Here is a 16,814-nt window from a genome sequence, read left to right as displayed (position 1 = left end):
AAATTTAAAATTTAAAATTTAAAATATGATAAGATTGTTAGTTTAAGATAATTATTGAAATCAAATTTAACAATATATTAAATTTGGTAGTTATAAAAAATATTGAAACTAAAATTTAAGATTTAAAATTTATTTATTAATCCATATGTTTTAATTTTTCTAAAATTATTTTTTTTAGAAATTTTTATTCATTTAAATTATTTACAAAATTTGATAATTAAACAAATTTGATATTTAATTGAATGATGCATTTAGATGTTTATTATAATCATTAAAAATTAAATAAATATGATATTTGATTGAATGATGTATTTAGATGTTTTTTTATAGAAATTGATAATTAAATAAATTTAATATTTTTTTACATATGTAAATACTTATTAAACCTATCATTTTTATTTATAATTTATATATGTAAAAAAATTAATTATTATATAGAAAATAATCATGACAAAATTTATTATGTAAATTTATATATACATTAGAAATTTTAATATTATATATAACGACAATATTTATTTATAACTTTATGTGTCTATTAGCTCAGTTGGTTTGAGTATTCTATTAATATGCAGGTGACACAAGTTTAATTCCTTTTTGGACCATTAATTTTAAATTAAATCATAAATTATATTTTTGAAAAAAAATCCATATGTGCAGACCATTTTTTTTTTTGCTTACCTCTCCTTCTCCGATGACGAAAACTGACAAAAAATCACCATAAAAAAAACTGCTACTATTTATAAGTATTTTCGGCATTTGGAAATTGCTGGATGCCCCAGCAAAAATACTGGGTGTCCCAAGCAATTCCCTAAGAAGTGTAAAAAATATTCTTTAACAAAGTCAAAGATTTTCATTAAAAATAATAAGGTAATTTTACACCACAAAACATGGTCAAAACTTGACTACAAACGTTACATGTGACAAACTACTAAAGCCGCTTAAGTCCCACAAAAAAATAATCTTTATTCCTACCATCCACCTATGCTTATAGGAATTAACTTATTTCAAATATTAAAATAATTTAAATCGTCAAACCACAAAAATAATTTTGTGATTTCATTAAAATAATTATAATATTATATATCATATTAATAATATTATTTTTATTAAAAAAATATTGTTTCTAAGTAGGTTGGCCCATCAGGCTTAAGTTTTTTTAAAGGCTTATAACCTGACTTATTTAACTAAAAAAACATTTTAAAAAACTTGAACATGACCTTTTTGTTAAATGAGTCAAGCCAACTCAAGCTTTAAATGAACTAGGTTATAAGCCTTAATGGGCAATCCCACCTACTTCCACCCATATAAGAGCTAAAAATGAAAAAAAAAAGTATTTAAAATTGAAAAGGTGCATACTTAGATAACTAAAAATGAACAAAAAATAATAGGAACTAAAATTGAAAAACACAAAGTTACAATTATTCGAGAATAAAAATGAAAAAAAAAACTTAAAAAGACCAAACACATATTTAAATCTCAAAGGGTGTAAATTATTTTAAAATATCTTATAAAAAGATACAAAGGAAATATATACAACTAAGAGAGAAAGAAAGATAAGATTGAACTTGAAACATAATAAATGATAGGATAAAAGAGATAAATACACAATATAATATTATACAAATTATTGTACCTATATCACTTCTCTTATATTGTGTGTGAATCTCTCTCATCTACCATATCATTCACTACATTTCAAATTTAAATTTATCTTTTTTTTTTCTCTTAGTTGTATATTTTGTTGTACAAGTATAATTTATTATAAAGAAATGGAAGTTGAAGGATGAAATCAAAACCAACCTTAAAATTAAAGAATCAACATACTAATTTTACTTTAATAAATTTAACATAAATTTGTTTTAACACCAATCCCTTGTGGTAGGATGGAATGTTCAAGTAAAACTATTCCTAAAGCCAATTCAGGTAAGCAACATTTACATAAAATTTCATAATGTTCTAGACTCTTTTTTTCTCCCTCTCCAAACTCATAATTAGATCCAACTTTATCTGTAAGGATTGGCCAACATCTTAATCGTGAGAAAAAATGATAGGATTTGTTGTTATTGTCACATTGAATCCTGAAAAAGATGGAACACGCTAGAAGAGGAAATTGAACAGGGTGTATGTGATTTCTAAAACTTTTCGAAAACTTTTTCGCAAATGATATGATGGAAAACTGTTCGAAATTGTTTCATCCAAAAACAACAGAAGGTCAAAAGCCATGGAGAAGTAAAAAATAGTCTATCCTTTCTCATTTAGATCTCCAAAACCATGTGCATTTGTAAAATGCCTTTTCTGACTACCAACATGTCCATTTAGATCCTCACATAAGAAAATCCTCTTCTATTGTGGAATGCCTTGAACCAACCCCTCTACGTCTTCCCAAAACTTTTCCTATGCTCTCATTAATTTTATGGCTAAGATTTTGTCTCCTATTGTTTTTGCATCCACCATGCTTTCTTTCCAAACCTTGTCCACCATAATACCTAGTACCTACTTCATTTTTCCCTCTTCGTGTACTATAGCTTAAAACCAGTGGTATCCATCACCTTCGCTTATTCTACAACCCATTTAGTCTCTTGTAGGCACATAATGTTAATCCTTCTCCGAAGCCACCCCTTCCATAGACTTACCTGTCATAATACCAATATTCCAAGTAGCAAATCTGATCATCTGAACTTCTTTGCCCATATTCATCCAGAAAAATTAGAGGACCCTTGCTCATTTCACACTACATCCGAGCACCGATGTAGCAGTCCTTGCTCATTTGACACTATATTCAGGTGATACAACATGTTACTTTTTGGTAACGGCCTAGCATTTGCAAAAATCTCTCATGAATGATCCATGATAGGTATAACTGTGAGTTTTACGTTGGTTGCCGAGGGCCTAAACAACCCTCCTCCTTAACCAGGGCTAGGGATCGACTATGAAGAAACATTGACAGAGTTTGATGCCAAAGCAAATAAAAAAAATGTTTAGAATATAATGCTGTTGGCATTCAACTCACCAACATATCTATCTATACAGGCAAAAATTGATGAATTGATACTCTTTTTTGTTTTTTTTTTGCTCATGAAATCAAGGGATTGAAGTAAGCCCTGAGAATTTTGCAGGATTGAAAAGGTGAAAATACTAAGTCTATCTTGCTAAACAATTGCAAAATGAGAACATGGTGGCCTAAGGAACATGGAGTCTGACCTTATGACATGACTCTGCTATTAATATGAGCTGCAATAAGGGGTCCAATATTCCCCTCCAGAACATAATTTAGGTCTGGCACCTCAACGCCTGTCTTTACATCATGTACTAACTTGTGCGGATGAGAGACATACCTCCGAATTTCTTCTTGCCATAAATTGACAATGTTTTCCTTCTGTATACTTTTTATACTTGCAACTCCTTGTTCCTTTGTTGTCACTAAAAGTTTAGCTTTCAGTCTGTTTAGTGCTTTCATCTTATTTGCAAAGTGGCTTCTCTCACCTGCACAAAGACAACATAAAATTAATTAAGTAGAATCCCCATTTTTATGCTTAGCAGAGTTTTCTTTTCAAAAATAAGGGAAACTGACTTGGTAGTTATTTAGTTCTATGGAATGATTGTCAGGACAAAAAATTAATTTCTTCCTCATGCACTGGCTAGTTTTCTCCATGTGTTACATTAATGTAACTGCAAGCTGGATTAACCATGGCCAATTATACAGACGATGCCTGGTACAACTATTAACCATTTCATCTCTTTAGGCAGCCATGTGAAACAATTTTCAAGGTCCTCAACCCTAAAGCACAAATTGAACAGCTACTAACTAGGCCTGAGAATTTACAACTGTGTATCAATCTTGCCATAATATAGTGGCAGTCCAAGGTAGACCAATGTAACAAAAGACATCTTAATCTCTTTTATAATTTTTATTCAGCCATAAATACCCAATGGATAATTGAATTATATTAACCCATTTGATAATTGAATTCACTAATTATTTGTAATTTACATAAGCTTTCAAAATATAGGAACTAGTTGGTTTGGGAAAATGTCACCTTCGCTTTCATTTTTCACTTGTTTTAAAAGATTTTCCAATACAAATTTCTAAAAATAGGAAACATAGTCAAAATAAGGGAAAACTCATCATTTCCTATACTAACCTTTGAAAACTGGAAACAAATGAAGACAAGGTCACAGTTTTTGTAGTTATTTGTAAAAGACAAAATGGAAACAGAAAACATAATCTTGAATATATAATGGAAAAAAACAGAAACTAAGAAGCCAACATCTCAACACAAACATATGCATACCATAGGATTGGACACTTATGCCAGTAGGTATATGTTGAATGCAAACTGTATGATCAGTTTGTCTCTTGTTTTTCCCATGAATCAAGGGAGATGAGATAATCAAATCCTCAGAATCAATTTCAAGATCACAAGCACTCTCAAGAAACATGGGAATAACATCTACAGTTGCTGAGCTAGCCTGCAAATTTTGAATTACTAAACAAATTATTTCATCAAATTTCAATACTTAGTTCATAAGCCTAAAAAACATTGTAGTTCCTTGATATACAAAGCCATTCTATGATTGTTATAATACAGCTCAATTCACTATAGCAAAAATACAGTTAAACCTCGTTGTAGCCACTCAAGAAAGGTCACAGCGATCACAGCTTTACGATACTTGCTTTGATATTCCATCAAATCCAAATCCAACATGAATTTTTATATGCTATATGAAGGTTGTTTCTACAATAAATAATATAATATATTTTCCTACACACGGATAATTATGATTAATTAAATTTAGTAAATTAAAAATATTATATTGTTAGCTTTTTTTATACACAAACGTAGAAAAATCTAATGGTGATATTAATATAGATTATTAATATTATGTGACGGAATTGTGATTAATATTCTATATAAGGTATTAGAAGACTTTTCTTCCAAAAAAGAGTTTTTCTATAATACAATTCCATATGAAAACAACACAGTATATCAGAAAGGAAAACCAGCTTGCAGTTGAATAGGATGAAAGGAAATGTTCACACCTCAAGCTGAGAAGATTCATTTGGAGAACCTCTTATCAAGTAGTGAACTCCTTTTTCCCCTGAAAGATAGCCATATGCACACTCAAATTCAAACTCTATAATCGCAGAATTAATTCCTCCATTCTTGTACAGACACTTGTCAACAATCCTTCCTTCATAACCTTGTCTTTTGGCCCATCTAAGATACATGCTTAGGATCTGTTCTGCCCAGAGCTTGATTAACGCAGACGTAGGCCAAGGACAGCAGAAAAAATTTACATAAATCGTTTGAGAACAAAAAATATGAAATCATATAAAGCAGACAACCAACAACCCAGTTTTACAAAGTCTAGATAAAATAGATATGTTTATTATATGTATAGCACTGAAAAAATTTGGTACACTTCATAAGTTCTAGTACTTGAAAACTATGAAGCATAGGAACACCCACTAGGTGGCGTTCCCCGTTTCCGGTACTGCATGAGGACGAGGACGGCCAAGGGACATCATTGACTTATTAGGTACAGCTGACCAAGACGGGGATGGTGACTTCATTTTGTGGGAATGTATTGGGGACGGTGGTGGCCTACACGCGCATCCCCATGGAAGGTGCTATCCCTCTCTTCTACCTAACGTTGACATGCTCCGTTGCAAAACTAAAGCCCCCACCTCAAAAATTAGTGTGCCACCATTCACCGCGCAAGGCTTCTCCCTCGTTCATGCTACCGCATGTGAATGTATGAATACAGAGTTTTGATGATGTCAAAGTAAAATCAAACAAGGTTGTTTCAAAGGTTAAGCATTGCTTCAAGATTAATACAAGGTTGTTTCAACAAACATTCAAAGGTTAAGCATTGCTTTAAGAATAATTCAAGGTCAAAGCAAACAAGATCAAGAAAAAGATAAAGCCTCAAATAATCTCATTGGTTGATCAAGCTTTTGCCTCAAAACACATTGTTTCCAACATCCAAGGCTCTGGTAATCGATTTCCAGGCAGTGTAATCGATTACTAGAAGACAATTTTGAAGCAAAGGGTTTAAAAAGGGTTTTGAATTTGAATTTTGAATCATGTAATCGATTACCAGATGTTTGTAATTGATTACCAGCAACGACACTTCAGAAAACACTTTGAAAAGACATGAACCTTCAAAATATAACTTTGTAATCGATTACCAGAAACTTGTAATCGATTACCAGTGAAGAATTTCAGAAAAAACTTTTTGAGAAGACACATATCTTCAAACCATTTTGAAAAGACACGAATGACCTATTTATATGTGTGTCTGACTTCGAAAAGCAAGAGAGAGATTCTAAGAGAACTTAATTGTCAAATGCTCTCTCAACAACTTTTGGACAAACACTCATAAATCTATTGAGAATTCATCTAGGAACTTCAAATTGTATTATCATCTCTAAAAGAAAGAAGTTCCTCTAGGATCTTCAATGTGTATCATCTACTCTAAAGGAGAGAAATCTTTCTGTTCATCTCAGAAAATCAGTTGTAATCAAGAGACTAGTTGTCTCTTGGATTGTGAGGATTGTAATCAAGAAACGGGTTGTCTCTTGGAGAATCTTGAACACAAGGGTGAGGATCCCAAGGTGTGTTCAAAGTTTTTAAAGGATTTATAGAGATAGTGGAAAATCTCAAATGAGTTGCTTGAGGACTGGACGTAGACACAGGAAGTGGCCGAACCAGTATAAATATTTGAAGCAACCTTGTTTGATTCTACTTTGACATCATCAAAACTCTGTATTCATACATTCACATTCTCTCCCTTTCTGTTCATCTCAGAAAGTCATTTGTAATCAAGAGACTAATTGTCTCTTGGATTGTGAGAATTGTAATCAAGAGACGGGTTGTCTCTTGGAGAATCTTGAACATAAAGGTGAGGATCCCAAGGTGTGTTCAAAGTCTGTAAAGGATTTACAAAGATAGTGGAAAATTTCAAGTGGGTTGTGTGACACCCTCTACCCCTCACATATATATTAATAAAGGAATAAAAATTCAAATATTAATTAAAATTATTTTTAAAACATTTTTAAATACAAGCTTTTCAAATGGGTAAAAGGCTCACATTCACTTTCTTCTACATCATATTCAAACTTGTCCAAATAAATAATAAAGTCATCTCGACTCAAAGAAGGTCATCTAAGTCTCATACAATTAATATAGAACCTATATCCTAATGTCACATCCTATCAGAGCGTGGTGTTCCCATGTCCTCTAGCATGAGGTTCTTCATAGTCATCCACCTATTCATCTGCTCCCCCGAACACAAAGTTCAAGATCATCACAGGATCCAAACACAAACAGCAAATCGGGAGTGAGTTATCACATTTCTAACTACTAGAGAGAAATAACACAACATATAGTAGCCAAATACAATTTACTTAGCATATCTCACATTATTTCATCACTTTGTCATTCATCAATCACACTTTTCATCCATCAATCACACCTTTCAATCATCAATCACTATACACAGGAATCACACACTCCGATCAAGACATAATAACACATCAATTTCATAATAAACAATTAGCAAGCGTATGCGACAGTTATGCTAAGACTCAAGCCTATATGCAATGTGGTACCATGTCAGTGAAAAACCTCGTCGGACGCCTAGGAGTACATGACAAGACAAACCACACAATAATAAGTCAAGTCACTCTCACTAGGTAATATCATAGGGAGACCAATCAGGGTCACAGTGTTTTGCGAGAATGCTCCAACCATATGGGATCAACATAGGCTTAAAGGAGCACTCAAACTGTGTGACCCCCAAGGCCTACACTCCGAAGAGTCCGTCAGGGCCTCTCCCTCCTGATTCAGGTCCAACCCAGAAAACATTTTAGCACACAGACTCTATCTATAAACTGTACAAAACACACGACTGCTCAATTGTTCTCAAAATAATTTTTAACTCGTCGCCCTTTAAGGGTCTTATCATTAACTCGTCGCCCTTAAAGGGACTTAACATCAACTCGTCGCCCTAAAAGGGACTTAGCATTAACTCGTCGCCCTTGAAGGGACTTATGATCGTGTGATTGTACAATTCATAGTTCACAACTCAATGCACACAACACTTCAATGCACATATATATCTCAATCATATACATACTCAATTTATCACATACACTTAATCCCAATCACAATGGTATAATCTCAATTTAACATGTTATCACACCTCATGAATCATATACACTTTATCTATGAACTATGCAATACACACATTTACTCAATTGTTTTCAAAATCATTTTAACTCGTCGGGTTCCCATAGTGGATCCCATCACAATACTCGTTGCCCTTAAAGGGTCTTACAATTGTGTGATTGCACAGTTCATAGTTTACAACTCAATACACACATCTCATCTCAATACACATGTATTTCATCATCCGTCACATGTTCAATTTATCACATACTCACAGTTTGAATCATCATTTCATAACCTCAACATAACAATTTATACAAAAGATTTTATCACAACATGGGATGTAAAGCCTCTAAAATAGTTTCTCACAATTGTATCAAAATCAATTAATCAAAATCATGGGTTAAATACAAAGACATCAAGAGCACTCAAGTTTATCAATCAATTCTCATCAGGACATCAATTGGTACATAGAACACAATAATATTGCATTCATAATCATAAAGAAAAATTATAATTCAATAAACATCCTAAAATAAACTCAAATTTAGTTCTCTAAGGATCCCTATACATGTTCTCACTAACCCCCAATTGTGAATAACTCATCCCTTAACTCTGAGCGGACTCACGTGTCTTCAGCCAGCGATAGTAACATCTCTAGCGCTTCCCTGAGATTCCTTCAGTTATTCCTCCGACTGCTCCGATAGAATTCCCAAACGTCAGAAAGACGGAGAAGAGATTGAAACCTCCACTTGTACTGTCTTCATGCGATTCCTTTTTCTCCCTCCACGAATATTATCTCAAAAATCCCAACGGTGGAAGTGTTCGCAATTGAATTTCGAACAATATATCCAAATTTCATGAAAATCCAACGGTTAACGAAACCAAAATCGTAGTTTTACCGAGACAGTTTTGAGTTTCTGCGGGAAATTAAAATGCTGGGTTTTCCTCTAAGCTCAGATATGATTTTAAAATTCCCAACGGTGAGAATGTTCAAAATTGGGTTGCGAACGTGGTACTCAAATTTCACGACAATCAAACGGTGAACGAGTCCGAAATTGTCATTTTTCTGAGACAGGTTTGGTGGGCTGTGGGAAAAAGAAAAGGTTTTGAGAGGAGAAGGGGAAAAACGAAAATGAGGCCAAAAAGAGGCACCTAACTTAACAGAACTATTTATACCTAGGGTATTCAGCCTATTATTTGCTCTATATTTATTTATTTTATAAAAACAAACTCTATTTTATTTTCTATCAAACAAATAAATGAAATACCCTTTTTATTTTCTCACAAATCATTATTTTAATAATAATTATATCTCCTTATTTATTTATTTATAAAATCTCATCATTTTTTCTAAAACTCTATTTATTTATAAATAACAATCCTTTTTAATCTAGATTACAAAAATTGGGATGTTACAGGTTGCTTGAGGACTGGACGTAGGCACGCGAAGTGACCGAACCAGTATAAATCGAGTTTGCATTTCTCTCTTCCTTTATCTTATTTATTTTATTGCAATCAATTTTGTCTTGCAAATTTAAAGAATATTATTAAATTGATTGGCATGCATTTTCAAATCTAGATTTGGCGGCATTTCGTCAATGCCTTGCTACCATGAAATCTGATGTGCCGCTGGACAAGGTGCCGCCCCCCCCCCCCCCCGCGTCACGTGATTCAGATCTAGATGTGTTTTGATTTTGTTTTTTTTGTTGCGTTGAGATCCAAATTTGTTATTGTTGTGGTTTGATATTTTTTTTCCTACCGACAAAGAGGGCGACAGTAAAATCATGTGCAATGTGTTGTTTGGAGAAGAAGGATAGAAAAAAAAAGGAAGAAAGAATGAAAGGGGGAGGAAGATGAAGTGTTCTATTGTGGTTCCAGATCTGATTCTGATTTTGTGGGTTGTTTATCCATGTTTTAATGTATAATTTTATTTGCCTAAATTGAACTCATTTAGTTCAGGCATCGGAAAAAAAATGAAAAACATAAAAAAGAGGAAAGAAGACTAAAGAAGAATCGACATGCTCTCTTCTACAGTTCACTCTCTTTCAAAAATTAGGGCTTCCTCTCTTTCACTCTCACTCGATGAGTTAGAATTGGAGAATGAGTTGATCACTGAGAATGTTGACAATACTAGATGTTTTTTATTTGTTGTTTTAGACATTGAACTAAGTTGCTTGTATTACTTTTTAATGTTAATTTCGCACTTTGCACCTTAATGCTTTATCTTGGTAGACCATTGGATTATCTTTAAGTTTATAATATGCTAGTGTTGTTACTTATTTCTCATGTTTTTTTAATTTTTTAGTTTTTTTAAATAATTAAAAATATTAAAAAAATTTCTGTTTCCTAGCCGTACCCATATCTTGGGATTTCTAGATTTTCTGTTTCCCGTCCCCGTTTTGGTGCATCCTAGCTTGAAGATAAATTCAGCAATAGTTAAGCTCACATATGAGTGAGGTTGTGCTAAATAAACAGTAAGTCTATTGGAGACCATGTTTACTTGTTCATACTTCAAGAGCAAAGCTCCAAGAATGAAGTAATACTAAAACTTCAACACCGGAAATTTTAATATTTTAAAGTAAAAATACCAATTCGAAGATGGAAATTGATTTCTGTAGAAAAAAAGTAGGAGTTTATGACTGGTACAGCTACACACTAAGGCAAATTAAAAAGTCCAGTTGCCAATGGGAATCACTTCATTGCATGAGGAGAACAAAGATGATATTCATCTTCCACATGCATGCCTACCAAACTATATACAATTAAACTTCAGAACAACTGCTGAAGTGAATAATCAATTTTAGAGTGCACCATAATCATAATAAGGATTAAGTTTATACTAATATAGTAACACAAAAAGTCACACATCAACCAAAAAGTCCAGTTGCCAATGGGAATCACTTCATTGCATGAGGAGAACAAAGATGATATTCATCTTCCACATGCATGCCTACCAAACTATATACAATTAAACTTCAGAACAACTGCTGAAGTGAATAATCAATTTTAGAGTGCACCATAATCATAATAAGGATTAAGTTTATACTAATATAGTAACACAAAAAATCACACATCAACCAGATTCACAAATTATAGTTTAAACATCATCATAATGAAGTTCAAACATTACATTATCAAACCTTTGGATACATGCCCTTAGGTCCAGCTTTTATAACCAAACATGCTCCTGCCATATCAAAAGGCCCTTTAAGAAGCTTAGAAATCTCGTACAGATCCACAATCTCGCTGACATCCAATGATGTTTCATATGCTTGTTTATAAAGCCCATAATCAATAGCATTTATCTCAGCCAACTGATTGATCAGCTTTGCTTCCTCTACCTGCAGGACATACAACGGGGCATCGTATTGTTTTCAAATAGTAAGAAAAGAAAAATAAAATAAATAAAAACTAGCATGGCATTTGTTATGTGTTTTAGTGGTATTAGCAAAGGTTCATTTTGAGCCATATGGCCAATAAAGCCATAATTTTCATCTGTTAGTGACATTCTGGCCAACCTTAGCAAACATGTGTTTTCCAGTTTTCCTAAGCCATACATAATATATCATTCATTAAGAAGTATGGTGGACCAAAGGCAACAAGCAAGAGGATTAACTGCAGAACTAAAGTTTACAGTAATTCTGGTTGAATGAAAGATGCCATCCACAAATCGAAGGCTATCTTTGAGCTTTGTAGAACATCCATCTAACTAAATATCATAACAATTACCTCGTATATAGAAGCATTCTTTGTACACTTCTTTCTTCATTGTAATTGCTGCATTTCATTTTATTTTTTATTAGTGTATTAGAGTCCCCACATACCATTAGTTTAGTGGCTAACACAATTATCATTTCATACGAATCAAATTTTATATAGAAGAGAAGACAAATAATACTGCCAAAATTCAGATGAAACTGACGGGAACAGAGCATTACCTTGTATTTCAAGTCCTTTAGAGAATCAACCACTTTGGCACTGTTTGCCAACTTGACAAGGATGTCATTGGACTTAGCTGGATCATCCCACATATCAAAATCACGTACCATTTCTTCCTGCTTAATCCACGTTGCTTCTTCCATTTCCAAGGCTGTCGATGCAAACATTTCAGCACGAAGAACTGCATCTTCAATTTTCCTTTTTAGAGAAAATAAACCTGACCATATTTGAATGGTTGTTATGATTGACGGAAATAATAAGTGAAATAAAGCACTTACCTACAGCTTATATAAGAGACTATACTAATACTATCATGAGTTGTTATGTGATATTGACTTTACTTTGGCTAAATAAATTTGCAGAAGAGTCATTGAACTATCAATAATTTTCAAACAGCTTATAATTTGCTCTGAGTTAGTTCGGCTCAGGAAAGAGAAGAACAAACAAAACAAACCAACTAACTGAATATTTGTGCATGATAAAAGCCACTGTCATGGCATCAAAAATAGAAAGGGGAAAATAGATATGCACGATCAGCTATGATCATAGATACAATTGGCATGAAGTGTATGTGAAAACTACAAGGAGCAACATTCTTCAAACAAAATTATATGAACAAGTAATGTTGTTTATAGATAGGCAAATGCTAACCAGCCCTAAGGACAAAAGTTATGGAAACAAAAAACAGAAAGTCTTTATTGGAAAAGACAGCATTTATTATATAAAAAACAAAACATTCAACACGTTCTTTCTTTCAGGTAATTTGATGCATTTTATAAAGTGTATTTAACCCCCCTTAACCATTGCCCTTAGGGAACCGATCGTAACCAGCTATACCCTTATAGATAATATAATAGTTGATGCTGTTTCTCTATTTTTATCATAGAATCAACATGCCTATATCTCTGTTGCATCATATATCCGAACAACTCATTATCTAAAAAGACTAAATGATAAGAGGTAAGAGGTCTCCCATTAATCCCATAGGCATTTTTCCAGAATCAGATGAGTGGGCCATTGACATTGGTGGATGTGGAACATCTATTGCAAAGAAAAAGATACCATTTATCATCATCCAAGTTTTTTTTTTGAAGATTTAATCTATATCTAAAAACACATTTTCAAACCTCACTCTTTCATTTTCCACCTTCCCATTTTCAACTACACACATAACTAGTAATAAAAACCGCATCATCCACCATAGGAAACACCACAATTTGATAGAACCACTCAAGCCACTTTACTTATCACAGACACATACAACATAAGAATTAACCAAAAGCAGTCAGTACATGCTCTTACACAACAAAAATAGCATTTTGGAACAGACCCACTTGGTTGTAGATGTCCTTTTTGTTAGCCATGGAACTACAAGCTCTAATCCTGAGAGAACATTGAGGAATTCGAGCACGTGGCTGCTTCTTAACCGTAGAAGAGTGCTGCCATTTAGAGCTGAAAGAAGATGCAACATCATGAACCGTTCTTGCACAAGCAGGTTCAGATCCCACAGTTGCCATAACCATTAAGAGGAGCTAACAATGGAAATGGATGGTGATGATGCAATACAATGTGAAAAGGTGGAGAAGAAGGCCTTGTTTGTTCTCTAGTGAAAAGTGAATGCTGCTATGTTTCAAAGCTCACTCTACCGTTTTGTTTTGTGTCCAAAACAAAATTGGAACACCTTTTGTTCGTATGTTATTACCTTATCCTGTAAGCGGAAATCAATTAAAGAAATTTGGTTCGCTGTGAAACAAGACAAGTGGACTATTCTATAGCCATAACAGAATGGTTTGGGCTTCGGATTCGTAGTGTGGCTCTCAAGGGTTTATATGGAAAGCACACTAATACTATTTTTCTAGTTTTTACTGAAAAATATTTTATAAAAAATTATTTCATATTTAAAAGTCAATCAGTGTTATTCCATAGTTAACCAAGATTTAAATCTTAAATTAGCTAACAAATAAAAATCACTACCACTTGGATTAACTGTTGCTGGTTTATTATTTTTTAAAATCTTAAATTCTTAACAAATTTTGTTTTTAGTCTTTATATTTCATTTTATCTTATTTTAGTTCCTTAAATTTTTCTCATTTTTACTTTTGTTCCTCTAACTTTTTCTTCATCCTACTTTTAGTTGTTTTAATATAGATTAAAACTAATTATGGAAAAAAAGTTAAGAATAAAAATAAAAAATTCAGGAACTAAAAACATTTTCTAAAAAAATAGGAACTAAAAATATAATAAACCTAAAAAAATAAATAATTTGTAAATTAATACCCATAATAATAATTAAATTATTTCCATTTAGCTAATAATATCATAAATTTAAATTATTATTAAAATATCTATAAAATAAATAATTTAAGTAGTAATTATATTTACTCTCCTACCAATAAGTTTAACTTGTATTAGTATTTTTAATATATCAATAAATTCATCCACTTAAATAGAAAATAAGTGAATGTCTAATTAATATATTTCAACAAATTAAGGATGTAAAATAAATTAATAAATAATATACTTAAAATTGGGTCTATGTTTCTTATAATTAAGAAAAAAAAATTCTCTATTTGTTATATATAAAGAACTAAATGGAGAATACTTTTATTTTTTTTCAAAATATTTTAAAATATAATTTACTTTTTATGTAATTTTAATATATTTTTTTAGTAGAAAGTGAAACACATTTTTTAGTTTTTGAAAAAAAATAAATAATACAATATTACTTCTATTGAGGCAAAGGCTCTTCTTTTACTTGATGCAATTAAATGGGTGAAAGATTTGAATTTATCTCAAGAGAATTTTTTGTTAAGTCAAAAGACATTTACGTCTCAAAGATGAATCATGAGTTTTAACTATTTTGATTAAATGAAAATAAATATAAGGGGTAAAAATTGTGTTTGAGGTGCTATCAGATCATGGTTTATATTCCTGTGTTTAAGTTTTTAAACGATACTGATGCAATCCTACCCCGCAAGGGCATTGGATGGAAGACTCCAAGTAGATTGGGCTAGAGATCCAAGGGAAGGCCCTAGGGTTCTCATATGCCTTAGGGTAGATTTCGAGCCCATGGGGTAAGTATGAGCCCGCTTATCTTTGTAAATATTAGAATAGGTTTTTCCTTCGTTTGGGCCTTGTATTTTGGCCATTCTAGTAGTATAGGGTTTTAGCCTTGTATTTCGGGGCATTTTGAGTAGTCTTTGTAGTAAGGACTTTTTTTGTATTTTCATGGTTTTTGGCATATGGGTGAGCTTAGCTATTATAGGGGGTGTGTAGCTAAGCTCTAGCTTTTCATCTCAAGGAGGTAAACTTAGCTATTAGAGAGGTGTGTGTAGCTAAGCTTTAGCTTCTTTAGGAATCTTCTTAAGGAAACTTCTCAAGGAGGTGAGCTTAGTTATGAGAGGGGTATGTGTAGCTAAGCTCTAGCTTCTCAAGGAAGTTTTCTCAAAGAAGCTTCTCAAGGAAGTTTTCTCAAGAAAACTTCTCAAGGAAGCTACCTAGTCTATAAATAGAAGCATGTGTAACACTTATTGTAACTTTGATGAATGAGAGTCTTGTGAGACACAACTCAAAGTTCAACTTTTCTCCCTTTTTCTTCCTTCAATTTCGTGCTCCCCCCTCTCTCTTTCTCTCCCTCTTTCTTTTCCTCCATTGAAGCATCCTCTCCAAGCTTCTTATCCAAGGCTCATCTTGGTGGTGAAGCTCCTTCTTTCATGGCTTATTCCTTAGTGGATGGCACTGCCTCTTACCTCTTCTCCTTTGTCTTCTGCTGCATCTCGAGGGTGGAAAATCACCATTAAAGGACCTCATTGAAGCTCAAAGATCCAGCCTCCATAGAAGCCCCACAAGCAAGCTTCCATCAAGTGGTAATCAGAGCACAAGAGCTTCAAGTAGGTGCTCCTTAAACCTCCATTGATTTTCAGTTTTACCTTCTCTTCCATTGTTGTTTCTTCATTTTTCTCCATGTATCTCCTCACATGTCTTGTGCTAAATGTTGTTAACATGATTCTTTAGAGTTTCCACCGATTAAACTTGCTATAGAAGCTAGATTTGATTTTCTATGGTTCAAATTTCTTGTTCTTGTTCTTGAACCATGAATTGTGTTGAGTTTAGGTTCCTTTGAGTTTTTGCTTGTTATTTTTTGTGGCTGAAACCTAAACCATAATAAAATTCTTACAAAAATATTAAAGTAGAAGATAACCTCAAAAATCTAGAGTGACTTGTTCACCTATTGTAGTTTTGTCATAGAAGTCATGTCTAGTCATGAAACTTGTCACATAAGATTTCTTATGTTGTGCTGAATTTTATTTTCTTGTTTCTTTGTCTAACTCATTTGTTCATGAGTGTATGAAATTCTTTTTGCCTATTATTTAATTTGAGTCAAATCTTTCATGTTAATTAGTCCTTAACATGTTCATGCAAAATTCTTAGAGAGTCTTTGATTGTGAACCTTTTCTTGAACTTTTAGGTTTCCTTTTGATTGTGTCTATTGTGAATTTGAGTTTTGGTGATTGAATTGCTGGCTGAAATGTTGATCCTAAGTGAATATTGAACTCCTAAAACTGTGGTAAACAATCCTAGCGAGTTCAACATACATAGGAAGGTTGAAAGTAAGCCCAAGGCAATCAATATACCATGCTTAAAAAAAAAATCGTTGGTGCTGGCAGCTTGGACATACAAACTTGTAAAAATTAC

The 16,814-nt window shown here is 32.7% G+C and overlaps 1 protein-coding gene across 3 annotated transcripts; it reads right to left on the bottom strand.

Moving 5' to 3' along the window:
- Positions 1 to 1,782: 1,782 nt before the first annotated feature.
- On the bottom strand, positions 1,783 to 13,871 carry LOC100790007 (peptide chain release factor PrfB3, chloroplastic). 3 transcript variants are annotated; one of them, XM_006588900.4, is made up of 6 exons: positions 13,422 to 13,871; positions 12,119 to 12,336; positions 11,321 to 11,521; positions 5,045 to 5,257; positions 4,296 to 4,473; positions 1,783 to 3,486 (listed from the first exon to the last, which is right to left on the bottom strand). In XM_006588900.4, the coding sequence occupies exons 1-6, from the start codon at positions 13,591 to 13,593 to the stop codon at positions 3,206 to 3,208; spliced, it is 1,263 nt and encodes a 420-aa protein (XP_006588963.2). In that variant the 5' UTR covers positions 13,594 to 13,871; the 3' UTR covers positions 1,783 to 3,205. The 3 variants fall into 3 exon arrangements, with proteins under 3 accessions (XP_006588963.2, XP_003535895.1, XP_006588964.1); XM_003535847.5 differs by having other exon boundaries at positions 1,787 to 3,486; positions 13,450 to 13,864; XM_006588901.4 differs by lacking the exon at positions 4,296 to 4,473 and having other exon boundaries at positions 3,309 to 3,486; positions 13,450 to 13,864.
- Between the last annotated feature and the right edge of the window lie 2,943 nt (positions 13,872 to 16,814).

This window comes from Glycine max, chromosome 10 (genome assembly GCF_000004515.6).
Source record: "Glycine max cultivar Williams 82 chromosome 10, Glycine_max_v4.0, whole genome shotgun sequence".
In the NCBI taxonomy this organism is placed as follows: domain Eukaryota; kingdom Viridiplantae; phylum Streptophyta; class Magnoliopsida; order Fabales; family Fabaceae; genus Glycine; species Glycine max.
This window is presented reverse-complemented; position numbering and strand designations above follow the sequence as displayed.